This window comes from Mustela putorius, unplaced genomic scaffold (genome assembly GCF_011764305.1).
Source record: "Mustela putorius furo isolate JIRA1106 unplaced genomic scaffold, ASM1176430v1.1 tig00537227_pilon_pilon_pilon, whole genome shotgun sequence".
Lineage (NCBI taxonomy): Eukaryota > Metazoa > Chordata > Mammalia > Carnivora > Mustelidae > Mustela > Mustela putorius.
Window position 1 is genome coordinate 28,235,032 of NW_025422368.1, and position 17,749 is coordinate 28,252,780.

The 17,749-nt window shown below is 36.3% G+C and overlaps 1 protein-coding gene across 2 annotated transcripts in view; it reads right to left on the reverse strand.

Moving 5' to 3' along the window:
- Positions 1-17,749, reverse strand: part of PDE3A (phosphodiesterase 3A) — a 321,856-nt gene that overhangs the window by 9,655 nt on the left and 294,452 nt on the right. For both annotated transcript variants that reach the window (XM_004755730.3, XM_004755732.3), the window contains exons 10-15: positions 13,726-13,837; positions 7,958-8,071; positions 7,618-7,817; positions 5,750-5,953; positions 4,916-5,071; positions 2,275-2,530 (exon numbers count right to left, since the gene is read on the reverse strand). In XM_004755730.3, the coding sequence (XP_004755787.1) occupies positions 2,275-2,530; positions 4,916-5,071; positions 5,750-5,953; positions 7,618-7,817; positions 7,958-8,071; positions 13,726-13,837 (1,042 nt within the window). The remainder of the gene's footprint in view (positions 1-2,274; positions 2,531-4,915; positions 5,072-5,749; positions 5,954-7,617; positions 7,818-7,957; positions 8,072-13,725; positions 13,838-17,749) is intronic.

Sequence of the window (17,749 nt, forward strand, 5' to 3'; positions counted from 1 at the left end):
AGAGCAGAATCTGGAAGTCAGTATGGCAACTGAACCCCACAGAACGGAAAAGTAATTGAATATCTGGTTGTCGCGTTTGTTGCTAAAGCCAATGTTGACAAGTTGAGCCTGTAAAATCTCTTGGCCTGTGTCCTTTGATTCCTGATGACTGTATTATGTGTGTGCTTTTTCGATGTGTTTGAGTTCAAATAGCAATCATTGAGTGCCCATGGGAACAAGGCTTTTCCAAGAGGCTAAGCTGACAACACTTTCTAATGTCACTCATTCAAAAAAAAAAAAAACCCAAACCCAAACCCAAAAAACCCCGTCCTTTCCTTAAACAGCAAACTACAGGTCTCTGAAATGAAAACAAGTTAAAAAAAAAAAAGGGAAAAAGGGAAAAAGAAAACCAATACATGTTTATTAAATGAGCAAATGAAAAAATAAGCCATGAATCCCAATCTTGGTTCCAAACTCTGAATCTCAGGACTAGCCCCAAATTGCTAATGGAAACCTTTTTTATAAGCACCAGAGAAATAAAATATAATTACTTCAATAATAGAATATTGAAGGAAAACAACTTTTGACTTTTTCCTTATTCTGTACCAAAGTTAATATATAGGACACAGAACTTGGGCAAAAATTTGACCTAGAATCAAAACTGCAAAACCCTCATCAGTTTATACTTAATAAAGATCTCCCTATCTTGGTAAGCTTACAGCAGAGTACTTATGTGAGGGCAAATGGGTCACCACCCATGTTAAACTGCATTTACTGGATGGCTGAGATGAACTGAGTCATGAATTTTCCTGACTGTGCTAAAAAATAGAAACAGATGATCAGAATATGTCTCTTTGGTAATATTTTGGATAAGTACTTCAAAAAAATATGACTGCACATTCTTTCTGAAGGCACATATATATCACATACTATGTTTTCGTGAATGCAAGAACAGTATTTGTGCAATAGCACTGTAAGAGTTATGGGCTTTACTAATTATGCTGTTTGGGTCTCCTCCCTATGACAGGAGAAATATCAAAGAATATTTCAAGATGAGAAGAAAAAAAAAATCTCTTTTTACAGTCAGATAAACTCATGTAGCCATCATGTAAACTGGCTACATCATGTGCTCCAAATGAGAGACCAGATGGAAACACTTTTCATCATCATAAACACTACTGCTCTGTCCTGTTCAAAGCCACATTCCTTTCTCACTTGGATAATTTCAATAGCCTCTTAACTTATTACCCTTGTTCTACCCTAAACTCAAGGTATTCTCAGTACAGCAGCTGAGGAAACCCATTTAAAATGTAAGCTGAATCAGCTAACTGTTCTGCACAAAATCACAGACAGCTTCCCATCTTACTCAGAGTTAAGAGCCAAACTCCATACAGTGCCCTACAGAGCCCTACCCTCACGCCCTCCATCATCTGGCTCCCCACCGCCTCTCTCCTGCTGCTCCCTCACTACCTTTCCTCTCAGCCACCCCAGCCCAGCCCATGCTTCAACACCTAGCCAACGCCCACCTCAGGACCTTTACACAGTTTGCTTTTCTCTCTTTCTCGGCACACTTTTTCCTATACTTCCATGGATAATTCCCCCAAATCTCTCAGTCTTTTTTTTTTTTTTAATCATTTTTATTTAGCCCATCTGTAGCTACCTTATCTAAAATTTTAACCTTTCTCTGCAATATTTCATATCCCTCTTCCATTTTTTTTTTTTAAAGCTCTAGCATTTATCAGTATCTCACATGTCAAAGACTTACCAATTGGTCTTGCTTAGTGTTTACGTACTCCACTAAAAGTCATTTAAATGGGCAACAATTTATTTATATTTTGTCTGATCTGCTCATGGCTCTATCTTCAGTACTTGGAAGAATGGCTGGCACAAAGTAGATGCTTAATAAATATTTGTTACATGAATGTGTGATAGCTAACTCTTACCACTTCACACGGCTTTCCTCCAACTAAACCAACATAAGTGTGTGGTTGCTCTATAGGGTATCTGAAACTCCTCTCATCTCTAAATCATTAAGATATTCTGAAGGACAGGCTCCAACTGTTTAATTTCTTTTTACTTCATAACAGAGGCTGTATCTTTATATGAATGCGGTATTATAATAGATTCCATAGTCTATAACTTCTATTATTATATTAGGGAAGGGAGGTTTTACACAATCAGATGAAGATGGACACAAACTATGTACTTCTCGAGAATCTCAAGACTTATCTGAACCTATGTTAAAAAAAAGAAACTTAGAAAAAACACCCTAGAAATAGATTTCATAAAACTTACTTGGAGTTTCATTATTTTCACAGGTTTCCTCTTCGTTTGGTGCTTCCTCCTCCTCTTCTTCTTCTGGGTCATCAGTATCTCCTGACTCATCACTATCTTCCACCCATTTCCCTGGCATTAGTCCTGCTGAATCATAGGAGTTGCACAGAGGACCCACAATGTGAGAGATGAAGGATTCCTGAAGATTGGCCAACTGAGGAGCAGAACGGTCCATGAAGGGGCTTATTGGTAACCCAAGGCTGGCCTCTTCATCACCCTAGAAATAGGAATTTATCATGAAGGGTCAACCAAAAAGATACATGACATGGAAAGTTTAAAATACTAGTAGAGGGGCGCCTGGGTAGCTCAGTGGGTTAAGCCGCTGCCTTCGGCTCAGGTCATGATCTCAGGGTCCTGGGATCAAGTCCCACATCGGGCTTTCTGCTCGGCAGGGAGCCTACTTCCTCCTCTCTCTCTGCCTGCCTCTCTGCCTACTTGTGATCTCTGTCTGTCAAATAAATAAATAAAATCTTTTTAAAAAAAAAAATAAATAAATAATAAAATATAATAAAATAAAATACTAGTAGAGTCAGCATTCACTTGGCACCTAAGATCTGCAATTATGTAAGAACCCAGACACTCATGTGTGAACTCCCTCTTTTACTTGACTGCTAAAGGATTCTACCCAAATTGCTGAGATCCCTGTAGAAATGTTTTGTTGCCATTTACCACTTTTGTGATCTTGAGGTTTTGGCTTTTGATCAAGGGGCAACAGAAGAAATGGTCTAATGTCTTAGTACATGGTATTTCTTATCATGTCACGCCTTTCTCTATTAGGCTATAAATGTACTCAAAATGCAATGCTGGGAATAATTATGAAAAAAAAAAACATAATCTATCACTTTTTTTCCTTTTACCTTGGCTGCTAGTAAAGCTTAGAATAATTTATTGCTCAATTAAAGATGCCACCTTCAGCTTTTGGTTGAATTTTATCTTCTGTGATCACATGATTTCTGATAATCTGACTTGTCAACATGTTTAATAGTACTACTGTGTAAGTGTTTTTATTTTGAAATACTTCAAATCTTTCTGGAAAAAAATAACAGACTGTAAACCAGTAGTCACCTAGCAAAATTAACAGAGGAAATATACTGAAATACCAACAATCGTTATGTCTATGTAGTAGAATTATTATAACTGGGTTATCCTTTTCCTTTATTTTTTTTGCATTTTTAAATTTTCTTTATTTTTTATTTTAAGATTTTTATTTATTTATTAGAGAGAGAGAGGAGAAAAAAAAAAACAATGGGAGGAGGGGCAAAGGGAGAAGAAGTGGGCTCCCCACTGAGCAGGGAGCCCAACATGGACTGAATCCCAAGACCCTGGGATCATGACTTGAGCCGAAAGCAGACACTTAACTGACTAAGCCACCCAGGTGTACCCCCCACTTTTTTTTTTTTTTTTTTGGTATTTCAGTACTTGGGGATTGATTATGAGTTAATATCATTTCTAGAAAAGGCAATATATTATTTTCTAGGAAGTACAAACCTTTTAACCTATGTATGAGTCCTATCTATAAAACCCACAAAAGTTCTTTCTAATCCCTCTTCAAGTATATCCAGTGATAGTCAATTTATTATTTAAAAAGTCACCTCATCTTATTTCTGGATGCCTTTATAATACATATTTCTTTCTCACATTGTCTTGAAATCAATCCTTCTATAACTTGTATAGACTGGTTATATTTATACTCTTTTTAGGGAAGCAGAAAGAAATCTAATGTTTCTTATAAATCAAATCCTGTGCTAAGTGACATTTACTTTTATCTCTGCAACATATGATGCACTTAATCCTAAATTTGTATGTCAGTCTTTAAAGTATCTGAAGACAGTTACTGTGACACCTCCATTTTCCCCACCACACAGGGAAATGATCTTCACTTTTTTTTTTTAAATTTTATTTAAATACAATTTAGTTAACATATACTGTATTATTAGTTTCAGGGGGAGAATTTCATGATTCATAAGTTGCATATAACACCCAGTGCTCATTACACCAAGTGCCCTCCTTAATGCCCATCACCCATTTAGCCCATCCCCCCACCCAACACCCCTCTAGCAACCCTCATCATGTCAAATTATGCTACTGATTCCTGTCCTTTACCCATTCTCCACCACTTCCGGAATCCTCTTAAGAGAACAGATCACAGTACTCAAAACAATGCTTCATATATAATCTGATCAGTGTTTCTGTGGAAGATTCTTCGGTAGAGTGTTTACTCTCACATTATCATCTCAAATAAAATGCCTATTTATAAAGATTTTTCAGACACTGCTGTTATTGAATATTAAAAGTCAATGAACTTAATCTGATGTACATTCATTTATATAAATGTAAATGAGCTTCAATTGTAATAAATTTATTTTTAAAAAAGAAACAATATGTCAATGATCTTCCTAATGTGTCCGGTCATTTCATTATTTCATCTTCTTCTGCCCTCACCTCCACTCCCTATAATACTTGCAAATAACTTTATCTTAGAGTTTTTAGTTTTCTGATGTTAATATGAATATAAAAGAGACTGATAACACTTTTACAGCTTTTGCAAGCTTTTGTGAATTCATGAGCAGCCTATTATAAATTAAGATAAACAATTAGTTACCTGTTCATAAAATTCATTGACAATACCCTCTGTCCACTGAAGATGGAGCTCTTTGCATTTAGCTGGCCCATTGATATCAGCCAACTTTATACACATTTGGCAAACCAGGAGGCGATCATTTTCATTGGTCCAATCTATTCCAACATCATCATTCACCTGTTTGAGGGGCAAAGGTAAAATGTGGTTTGCCTCAATGAAAGCAAAAGTTGGACAAAATAAACAATACAATATTTATTATATTAACATGTAGAGATCAGAATACCAAGAAAGGAGGAACTTCTTAGCTATTTAAAATGCTACTGGCTTACGTAATAGTAAAACAGCTCATCAGAAAAATAAAATTTTAAATGATGCATAAAGTGATTGTTAAATTATGGAACTGAAAATAAATGCTATTTAAAATTAGCATTTATTGCCAATGATTAGTAAATCAATACAGCTACAAATGATAAGAAATTTTTTTAAGTTAACATTTGGGTATTTATGTTTGATGTATGAAATTTTGTTTCAGGGTTTTGACCTTTTCTACTTCCAGACAAATTATGTTAGTATACCACAGAGATGAGGGCAAATAAAATCGAACAAAAAACCCAATGACAGAGAGAATTTTACTTCTTTGCAGCACAAAGTATAATATATAGGTAGCACCTCAACATCTCAGATTTCTAGATTGGGACCAAGCCCCGTATATCTGCTTCTGGTTAAACATTCTATTGCATTTCATTTTCACAGTTGACATATAAGAGGTGAGAGCAGTAAGTTTTGTTCCACACTTTGATTCCATGACATCTTTCAATATGGTCATAAAATGAAGACTGGTACAAATCTAGTTACCTTGGCATTAAATTTGGCTACAAAATCAAAGTGTTTCTTCAGGTCAGTGGCCAGAATTGCTTCAATGACAAGAAAACGAAAATGCTTAAATTCCACATGGTCAAGATTAACTAAGAAGTTGTACTCTGGCCGGGACATGAAAAGATTCCATGCAGCAGCTGCGTGATGATTCTCCAAAACTGAACGATCGTTATAGAGCACCGCCTAGGCAAAGAGGGCGAAGACTGAATGGCTTAACTTTTAAATTAAAAACAAAAAACAAAAAACAAAAAAACCCCAAATCATAAAAATACATAAGAATAGGCAAAGCTTTCAGGATCCTCTTTTTTCACAGGACATAGAAATGTAATCTTGTGACTGTTGGTTATTAAGAATTCCATAACGTAATTACATTGGCTGTTGATTACTTTTCTTGGTTAAAATTTCCTTTCTTTGTAAGGTGAATTTCATTTCCTTGAAACTTTATTCCAAATTCTTGCAAATGAGGGGCTTAGAGTTAGCTTTTATCAGATTTGTCTGCACAGAAATTTAACTATTAAAAAAATCCAAATATATTAAAATCCCTCTGAGGTGACTCAGTTAATTTCTGCATCTAGAATAAGAATTACCTTTCCTTAAGCATGTATAACTAATAAATAGGAATGGATTCCCTGAGAGGCTCAAAATTTAAAAATTCTCATCCCACAAATATCCATAGAAGATATCACCCTCCAACTAGGAAGTAAAGGTGTACAATAAATATCTATTTGCAGGAATTCTCTAATAATGCTGAGGGACACTATAAAAGAAGTTACCTAAACACTGCTTGAACACTAGTGTGGTAGACAGAAAATACAGGAAAAAAGAAGGCATAAGGATAAAAAGGAAAAACAAAGCACATGAAAATTTCAATTGTACTAAGTAAAAATGCATACATGTGAAGGAAAATATGAATGCTAAACGGTGCTGGCAAAAGGATTTGCCCACCTTTAAGAAAAATAATTCTGGAGTATGAAGGACATGCTGAAATAAGCTAAAGTAGATAGTTGGGGAAAAAATTCAGGATACTTTTATTGTATATAGATTAGAGGAAAATTCTAGTCTAGTCTATAAGACAGGTGGAAATGGATGGGAGTTTAGTAAAGACAAAAAGCAAATAAGAAAAAAAGTAAGTATGAGACCAGATTGGCTTCTAGATCCTCTAGAAAGAAAAACAGGATCTCAGAACACTTAGTAACAGAGACATAGCTAATTAAATCAAAGAGAAACTTACTGGGTTTAATTACATAGATGGAGATGCCAAGATACTCAGTGATTAATTTTTGACCTAAATTTAAGTATATATGAAAATGGACTTCTTTAAAGTTATTGTTTTTGGAATACTATGTTCAGGTAAAAAATAAAAAATCCCTCAAATGAATGAAGTAAGTTGATGTTTAAATCCTACTAACCAAATGTCATAAGTATCATGGTTGTTATAATAAATGTATTTCAAAGGAATGGGTTTTATATACAATGACGACTTACATAATTAAAAGTCCAAGAAAGATCTGGTTCTCCAATCTTTTCAAAAAGGGACTTTTGTATAGGTTGGATTTTCTTTGTTGAGAAGGTTCATTAATATGGATTTAACTAGTTTTTCTTCTTTAGAAGAAAACTGAGATGGGATTCCCACGGGTAATAAAGTTGCAAGCCTGCCATTAATATCTTGGAACAAATATGATATCTTTTCAAAATTAGCTTGGTCTCCACAAATTCTATCCTAGGGCTAAATATAGTTGGGCTCATATTCATCTGTTCCTTATTATAAGTCAAACTTATAAAATTAATTACCTTTGGAAAAATCTCTCAAGCAAATTATTTCTTCACATCAAAATGGAAAGATTTACCTGAGGAGCACTAGTTGCAACCAGGAAAGCATTTGTCCTTCCTGGGTGATCATAATCATGCATGGCTGCAGCCACATACAATGCCATTAACTCTAAGGCAGGGATATTCCCAGACAGACATCCGTATTTATCATCAGGCACGTTATACATTTTTGAGAAGACATATCCCATATGTCCATGAGTAAATCCACTGTCAGAATCTGAGAAGAGAAAATGAAAGTAATAGAAAATTTTAAAAAGTATTAAACTGGTACTATCTGTCTTGACTTCCTTTATTAAGGAAAAGCTTCTCTCCACTCCCCACCCGCAACAAGGGAGCACAGATGCACTTAATACGCACCTGAATCACTTGCTGACCCGGGATCATTAATTACAGTGGAGTGGCCTGGAATTGGCTGGGTAGTAAGGTACCACACAGCATGTAACACATCAGTGGCATGGATTCTGTTATGATCTGTAACCAGTGCAAAGGAAGAACAGTCATTCATTGGTGAACTTTGGGGTCCAAGGACTAAGAGTGCCACCTACTGGATAAACAGTTTAGCCTTAACATTTGAATACCCCAGTGAAAGGCAGCCAAATGTTCTAGGACAAATACTCTTCGATTACTCTTCCAAGACTCCATAATAGCCATAGCAATGAGGGTTGGGGGGAAGCACACATTACATTGATTATGCATGCAGATGTCTGAAGTGGAAAAATCTGTGTCTGGAAGAAACCGAACATCTATAGAAAGCTCACTAAGTGCAATCACTGCAATGTTTACCGTCATATTTATTTCCATGCTCCTATATAAGATTATGCAGAGGACCAGAAAGATGCATGACATACTTCAATTAGGTCAGACCAATGGTCTGTACAACCCAATATTCATCTCTGCTAAGTAGCATACAAATATAATCTGAATAAAACAAAGTAGGATTCTTTTGCAAAAATTTAAAACACTGGTAAAAATTAACAATATATCTTCTGAATATAGGTTAAATTCACAAAGCAAAACTGAAAACCACAATCAATGATATTCTCTGATCTAAAAATTCTAATTTGGGAACACAGCTCTAGGAAATACCTGAAGAGAAAAATAAAAACTTTTTTGTACATTAATGTAGGGAGTTGAGTCATTTAGAAGAGCAAAATTTACGAGAAAACCAAATCCTCTAGTTAAAGGTCATTACCATGGAAAGGGGGTATATTCTATACCTGCAGTTCGGCATCTACTGAACCAAGACCAAAGGCATGGTGTGCTCTCAGCTCACCATTTTCTGGTGCAGTTCTTCCAAGTTCTTCTCTTGTTTACTGGCCCTTCAGAATATTTCATTGATTGCTATACATTATCCTAAGTATGCTAACTTTACATACTCTATTTCTAATGACCCACCATAATACAGTATCATCCAATATAGATCACATCTCTGAATAATACTCAACAGATAAAAGAGAAAAGAGAAGAGAACAGTAAGAATGATAATGGAAATTGGGGAAAACATCCGGACCCTGGTCAGAGAAGAAAGAAAAAAATGAACATTTTTTCTTTTTCTTTTATTTTTTTCTTTACCTTCTTTTTCTTTTAAAGATTTTATTTATTTGAGAAAGAGAGAGAAAGACAGCCCTCTCAGGAGCCCAAGTTGGTGGAGGGGCAGAGGGAGAGGGAAAAGCAGACTCCTTGCTGAGCAGGGATCCTGGAGCAGGACTTGATCCCAGGGCCCCAGGATCATGACCTGAGAAGGCAGACACGTAACTGAGCCATCCAGGTGCCCCAGAAAAAACTAACATTTTTGGCGTTCATGGCATACAGGGGGATGTAGGTAGATGGTGCTTATTTCCCTACATTTCCAGGAACTCTTAAGAGTCAATCTTTAAGTGATGATATGTAGCTAAATTTTATGTAAACCCCCAGCATTTCAGCAGAGGGGCCTTGTAAGGACTTGAGAGGATGTGCTTCTAACAGACATCCAAGGCTCCAAAGGAGGAAATGGCAAACCCCATGCCCTGTCATTGCCAGAGGAGAATACTGATATTACCTAATCATCCAAAGAACAATTTCATTGAAATTGGAGTCTGTATCTCTGTGTATAGACTATCTCAAGTCATCCAAGACCAAACATTTTAGATCCATACCTGTGCCATTACCAAACTCGTCATGCTAAGTGTCTGGATTTAGGACAGATCTGAATTTGTCTCTGTTCTAAGATCTATTACCCATGTGAGCTCGAGTGAGCTGCTCACAACTCATCTTGTAATTTTAAAAATAAAGGCATATTAAAAAGTAGTGCCTTATTTCACAGTACATTTGTGAGAATTACAGAAGAAAACATATTTTTAAATTCCTGACATAGAGTAAGCTTGCAACTAATGTAAATATAATTCACGTAAAATGCATGCTGCTGGGTCGCCTGGGTGACTCACTTGGTTAACCATCTGCCTTGGGCTCAGGTCATGATCCCAGGGGTCCTGGGGTCCAGCTCTGTGCAGAGCTCTCTGCTCAGCAGGAAGCCTGCTTCTCCCTCTCCCCTCTGCTGCTCTCTCCCTTTCATGCTCAAGCAAGTGACCACTCTCTCTCTCTCTCTCTCTCTCGAATAAATAAATAAAATCTTTTAAAAAAAAATGATTGTTTTTGGACAAGACAGTGAGTTAGCACAGATCACTGGTTTTCTTCCAAGATCAATGCTGGATTTGTTAAGAATTGAAGAGCTAAAATAAAAGGTATGCTAAACCCCTGGGGGAGGGAGAAGGCAGAGATGACCTGCTAGAGGAAGAAAATGCCGCCACTGCCACCATTAGGGGATAGGCTGGGGGAGAGCTTCTGAGTTGAGGTCTTTCCTCCTCCTTTGCAGAAAGCTGGGAAAATTACTGTGTGCAAGTAATTACCATCACTCATTCATGCCCTGTCTCATTCCCATAGCCTGCCCAGCTCCCCACCTCTGTCTCGATACACTTGTTTTTCTCAACTTTCTCCCTATCCCTCAAGCACAGAATTGAAGTGAGCTTCAATTGGAGGGTGGGAGTTATATGTAAAATGTATAGATTTTTAGACCTATAGACTTTCAATTGAAAATTCTTTCTATGCTTCTTTAGGAAAGTGTTAAAGAAGAAAAGTGACAATTTAAATATTTTTTTCCTTTTGGCTTATAGCAAATACTGTCATAGTTGTACCTTTCCAGCTTCTCCCACGCCCCCTCAGCATCTAGCTTTCACACTGGTGGACACGTGACACACAGCTTAACTGAACTGAACTACACACAGACGGACCAAGATTATTCTCACGGCCGCCATTCTACCCACTTCTCCAGCTTCAATAACAAGAATGAGAGGTGTTAGGAAGAATGTACTTCAGTGATGAAGGTCTCTGAAAATGGAAAAAGCACCCTCAAAACTAACTTTGAATTCACGAATGGATAAGACCTAACAATTTCTCTTCTTTACTTGCCAGTATGCCCAACTGAAAGGGACTGTGAACAACAATGAACATTATTTATTTCTCTGTGCAACTGAGTATCAAGTATACCTTAATTTATCCTTAACCTTTATTGAACAAATATATATTCAGCATCATAGTTCTATCAGTGAATTGCCTATATTTATACTTCGTCCACTGCTACTCCATGAAATATCTACCTACCTACCTGTGTCCATTTTTACATCTAGATTTCTCAAATTTTAGTAAGGGCTCTGCGTACGAATTTAAAAGTCTTTATCTCTTAAAAATTGTTAAAAGTGTGCTTAGAAGTTAATAAAATTTAGTTTCTAATATTTTAAGTCATTGTCCTATTAAAGTTAATCTAATCCCATTTTAGATACTCGGGATTTTCATTTACATATGGGTTTATTTAGATAGAGCTATTAGAAATATTATCCTCTAGGAGTAGATACTAAATTAAGGAGACATATAAGAAATATTTGTGTATGATAATTAAAATTAATGATAAATAACACTTTTAATAAATACCTATATTAGTCTAAATTTATAATACTACCACATGCAAGAAATTACTATTTAAAAGGGATTACCAGGGGCACCTGGGTGGCTCAGTGGGTTAAAGTGTCTGCTTTTGGCTCTGGTCATGATCCCAGGGTCCTGGGATCAAGCCTCACATCAGGCTCTCTGCTTAGCGGGAGGCCTGCTTCCTCCTTTCCCTGCCTACTTGTGATCTCTCTCTGTCAAATAAATAAATAAAATCTTTAAAAATAAAATAAAAGTGATCACCAGTCAAGCTAAAACTTCTGTAAATGAATTCCCTTTACAAAAAATGTCTAGGGTTCCTAATAGAACAAGCTTATTATGTTATAATAGAACAAGTTTATTATGCTATAATAAAAATAAAAAATAAAAAATAATTTGTTAAATTCTTTTCATATGAAATGAAGAAGCCACTATTTCAGAAAAAAGAAACATCTATTCAGTTGTAAAATGAGAAAATATAAACATAAGTAATAAAATAATAAAATTAATAAAATAAAATTTAGAATCTGGAAACTTCTTTTTACACTTAAATACTGGTCGACTTTCCCTAAGATTTTATGACATACTGCCTAGAGAAAAGTTAGTAGTTACATCAACTGGTACTTAATAGACTTGGCTATAGCTGATTATGTCACTAAAATACATTTGGAAATAGAACAATTTGTAAATTTAGTCTGATGACTAGCTGTTGAAAACACAGTAACACTTACATCAATCACTGGCATCTAACCAGGGTGTGCCCTGGGAAAATGGTATTAAGAAAGCAAGGCTTATCTTGAGATTCTTTCAAACTGCCCCTTTTTTGTCTCTCTCTATTTCCATGGCCCTACTGCCCAGACTTTCCCAAGGGATCCAGTGCTCTAAAGTTTCTCTCTTGTCTACACCCACCCTCTTGTCTTGTCTGCATTTTGGTCCCATAGTCTCCAACAAATTTAATTTCTAGATCCAATTCTTCATTATCTTCTCCTATCACATGCCATCAGCTGTGTATTTTCATTCCAATGTAGCAGATGGATGGCGTTTTAAAACAGTATGTTAATAATGGATCATTAGTTTAATATACTATCCCTTTCTGGAAATACCTCTACTTTATGTGTCTCCTTAGAATTTTTATTTAACATCAGCTGTTTACTATTAGAAAAAGACATGGGGTTTTGAAGTCTAAGGTGTATAAAAGCAAATTTAAAACTTACAAGTTAAAGCATGATTCGAATGACGCATTTCTAAGGTATGCTTCAACCAATGTATGTCTGACTACTTCTCTTGCTATGCATTTATTTTCTAAAAGTACCACATGATTTCTGCACATTCTCACAACTTCTCTGACTGGATTTTTGGACATTTTCTTCAGTTCCATATATTCTGTAGCATGTAGGATGATTCTACTCACGTGTTCAGGTGATACCAGAAATGCTCCATACTGAAAATTCAACATCTCCTCTCTGTTCCAATTTTGTATCATAAATGACAAAATTACCTTCACAGTCTTTTAAGTTCACTAATTGGAACCCTTGCTTGTGTCTCTTCCTTTGGTCTTCACATTTATCTGACTTTTAAAATGCTTCTAGTAATTTCTTCGCAACCCCCTTTGAGGTGTCTCTTTTTTTCTATTCTATTAATTAGACCATCACCCTCCCATCCCTCCACCCCCAGCCAGGTCTTTCTTATACTGAAAAAACTTCCAAGCCTTCATGAATTAACTCTACAGATGCCAGAAGAAAGGTTAAACTCATCCAATAAAAGGAGTGTATTATAAAATGAGCAATAAATTTAACATTTAATTATTTATGGACCACACACTTAAACTGGCTTACTGTGAAGGAACTATTATCACTCCTTCAGATTTATAACCTCATGTTATCCTCATAACAATCCTACAAAGCTATTATAATCCTCAAAGATATTATGATCCCCATTTTACAGATTAAGAAATGAGGCATGTAGAGGTGAAGTAAGACCCACAGTCTTTGACAGCTGAGAGGTGAAGGGACCGGAACTCTGAAACAGGCTGTAATCTCCTGGTCAAGGTCACATCCAGTGTTTACCATGTATAGTTCTCTGCTATCTGCCAGTGGTTCAATATCCCACTACCCAGAGCAAATTTGGCAGATTTGAAAAGTATTATTTCACATATAACTTATACTTACAAGGAATTTCCCTGTATCCAATCTCCAAAGCATGAAAATAATTCATAAATTCCCTAACTGGAATTTTGAAAGCTTCAAAAAGGCCCATGTCTTCAAAAAGTCTGTATGATACCTATAAAGAGAAAGACAAAGCTTTATAAAAAACATCCCTCGGTATGTACCAGACACAAAAGGAAAAAAATAAAAATAAAACAAATAATTCCTGGCCAGCAGAGAACTTACAGGGAACAGTAAGTCAAGTAAGTACTGAAGAACTCTGTGTGTCTAGCCCCTGTAGCCCCTAACCTCAAGGGGTATTTAATCTGCTTTTAAAGGTGTGGACATTCAACCAAGAAAACAACCTAAACAACAGTATACACTACAGAAACATATCAAGGCACTCCACTGTGTGCTATCAACTGCTAGAGAATCCTTCTTAATTCCTCCTTGTATAGTGCATACTACAAGCACTAATAAATAAGGAAAAAGCCTTAGTTTGGTCCAATTTTTTCTTAAAGAAAAAAGAAGAGGATAAAGGATTCAGAGTTGTACCTTACTGAATGAAGAGTAAAGGGAAAGAATTATGAGAGAGAGAAAAACAGTTACTTTGACAACTATATAGAGAAAACTGATTTATTCTAATGCAGTATAAATAACAACATCTAAATTATTTTTTTCCTAGCTTATCTTCTCTTTCTCCTCCAAGTATACATTCTCGTCCAATTGCATTCACAGCTCTGGTGACCCAAATCCAGTGAACACCTACACCTATGATTGGCATATTTGATGAGCAAATGATGGAGAAAAAACTAATAAAGGCACAGAAGAAGGTACTAGGGAGAGAAATGCTTATTCACATGTCAGAACAGAGTATAGCACCATGTCAAGTAGCTTACTCCATGTCACAAAGGCACAGTGTTGGCTCTACCTCAGGAAACTTTAAGAAATAGTCATCATTTTTATTATCTGCATCTCTTCTTAAAGTTGCCTTGAAATATTTCCTCTCCATCTTTGATCTGCCATTTCATAGCTAAATTCCTATCTTTTTTTACTGACTTTGAATCTATTTAAATTCAGTGATATTCCTTTAATTATGTACTCAGTGTTTATCACATATATCTATATATGCATGTAGACATATATACACCTATATAGAGAACTATAATGGAATTTCTATCTAAAATGAAATCAGAGGATATAAAACAAAATAATCTCACCATGTGTCCTCAGAAAAATAAAGCTCAAGGACCAAGAGACTGATTTCCTGACCAATGACTGATTTTTAGAGAAGTGATAACATTGGAATTTTCTTAAATGATAGGGGGTTGAAGAGGAGTTGCTTCATATTAACCTTGGGAAGTTGTATTTACACGGTTTCCAGAAGCATGAACAAGAAACCATCCAGATTGGGCTGGTCTTCCAAGCTAAGCGGACTTGAGCTTTGTTTCTGGTTTTGTCTGCTCAGGGAAGTTCAAACCTGGTCTCCATTTGGTTTTGACTTTAACAGACTCTAACTGAACTATCCCTTCTTTACATTCCCTGCCCATAATTATAGCCAAACCCAAACCCTGAAGAGATTCACCATAGTTTGCACATCCTAAACTGCAGTTCTGCTATTCCTGAATAAACTCATCTTTTTACAAGTTTGAGTTTGCCTCATTATACCTATTTAGGCTGACATAACTACAAAGGAGAGTTACTCATTCAGCATACAACTTCTGAGTGCCTACCATGTTCCAGACACTGCTCTGTATGAGTCATATATACAGGGGAACAAAACAAAGATCTCTTCCTTCAGGGAGCTTAGAGTCTAGCAGGGGAGGGCAGTACATAACAGATGTAATAAGTAAGGTATATACTATAAAAGGAGTAGTAAGTACTATAGAAGAAGAAAAAGGAGAACAGGCTAGAGGACTGGGAACACAGGGAAGCTATAGAATTTGCTTTTTTCTTTTTAAGTTTGGTGGATAGAGTAGGCATATCCAGGTGATATCTGAGCAACGAACTGAAGGAGATGTAGACTGAGGTACATGGCTATCTGAGAAAAGAGGTTTTCCATATGCAGAAAAAGGCCTATGCAAAAGGCCCTGAGGTATGTCTGCTATACTCAAGAAATAGCAAGAAGGCCAGTGTAGCTAAAACAGAATGAATGAGGACAGGAGTAGAATTTAAGTTTGCAATAACACAGTGGGATGGGGCAGGGTGCAATCTTGGGATCTGACAGCCAAATTGATCATTGTAAGACTTTTGCTCTAAGTAGGTAGGAAGCTGCTGAAGATATGGGAATAGGGAAGTAACTTTATCTTACTTTTTTTTTCTTTTTAGGATTTTATTTATTTATTTGAAAGACAGAGAGAGAAAGGGAGCCTAAGTGGAGGGAGGGGCAGAGGCAGAGGGATAAGCAGACGCCCAGCTGAGCATGGAGCCCAATGCAAGGCTCCATTAGGCCCTAGGGTCATGACCTGAGCGGAAGTCAGACGCTTTCCTACTGTACCACCCAGATGCCCTTATTTGACTTATGTTTTAAAAGGATCACCAGAGCTGCTAGGTTGGGAACAGATTATATACTATGTACATCGACTTCTGTATACTTTTCTCCATTCTGAATGGCAAGTTTCACCCTCTTTGTGTCTAACATACCATTCCCATATCCTCTCTTTAAAAATGCAACAGGGGCACCTGGGTGAGTCAGCTGGTTAAGCGTCTGACTCTTGATTTTGCCTCAGGTCATGATCTCAGGGTTATGAGACCGAGCCCAACATTGGGCTCATGCTGAGCATGGAGCCAGCTTAAGGTTCTCTCTCTTTCCCTCTCCCTCTCCTCCACAACCTCCCCTGTTTGCTCTCTCTCTCAAAAAAAAGTAGGGGGGCAACAGAAAGTGAAGTTTATGGTTTTTGTAATATTTTAAGCTATTTGGGGGGGTTTTTTCCTCTTTACTACTGCTTTGATCTATATTTGAATTCTTGTTTATAAATACCTAATGGATTTAACTATACTTGTAACTTCAGTGACTTGTCCAAGATCACACAACAAACGTTATCAGAACCAGAATTTAAGCCAAGCCTTTGGCTTCAGATTTTGTACTCTAAACTACTTCAAATCCTACCACAATTATTTGAAAAACAATGTTATTAGGATTGCAAATGACCTAAGTTTCTTACTATTCTCTTAAACATATGACAGATGAATGGAAAAATTAAGATGACAGAATATTTTAGAGTATGATTTTAAAACAGGAGTACTTTTACCAACATGCTGTTAAAAAAAAAAAAAAATCAACCACCAATAATTTAAACTCACAAATAAAGATACCATTAACCAGGTAAATATTGGTAACCAGGAAAAGTAAGCATTATTCTGAAATCTGAACCATGTCTTTTTAAATTTGTTAAAATAAACATGATAATCATCAAAAAGGCAGTCAGTATACTGAGACTGAAAAGTCATTTCCATTGCACATATGTCTCTTTAAAAATCTTTTGAAGTGAGACTTTTTCTGTGTAGTTTCAGCCAGAAGGTGATTTCTCGGAATGTTCAAGTTAATTCATCTCAGCTGTCCCAAAGTCTTACTAAGGTGAAAAAAATACGCCTTTCACCCAGTGAAAATATGACTTTGTGCTTATAAACTCAAATCAAAGAGAAAAACCCATAAAGTTTTACTCAGCAAGACAAATAAAACTGCATTTTCTCAAAGTTCAATGTTTTGTAAACTGGAAAGATAAACAGTGAATGACTAAGGCTCATGTAGTTATGTATTTCTTTTTTGGAAGGTGACTAGAAGAAAAACACATTAGTGCATTTTACTGCAACTTAATTGTTCATTATATCTAATCTTTCTCTTGTGTACTCAGGTCCAGGGCTCTTAGAAAACATTTTGCCAAACAGCCCATCAAGTTTCACAAGCCCACACCCCCCAGCTCCCAGAACTTCAAGGGGATGCTGGTAGAGGAACAGTATTCGCTACACTGTCACTAGGGCTAAAAGACTGACTGCTACAGTAACTACTTTCCCACCGAAACTGGTTCAGTGTTTGAAGACAGAATCA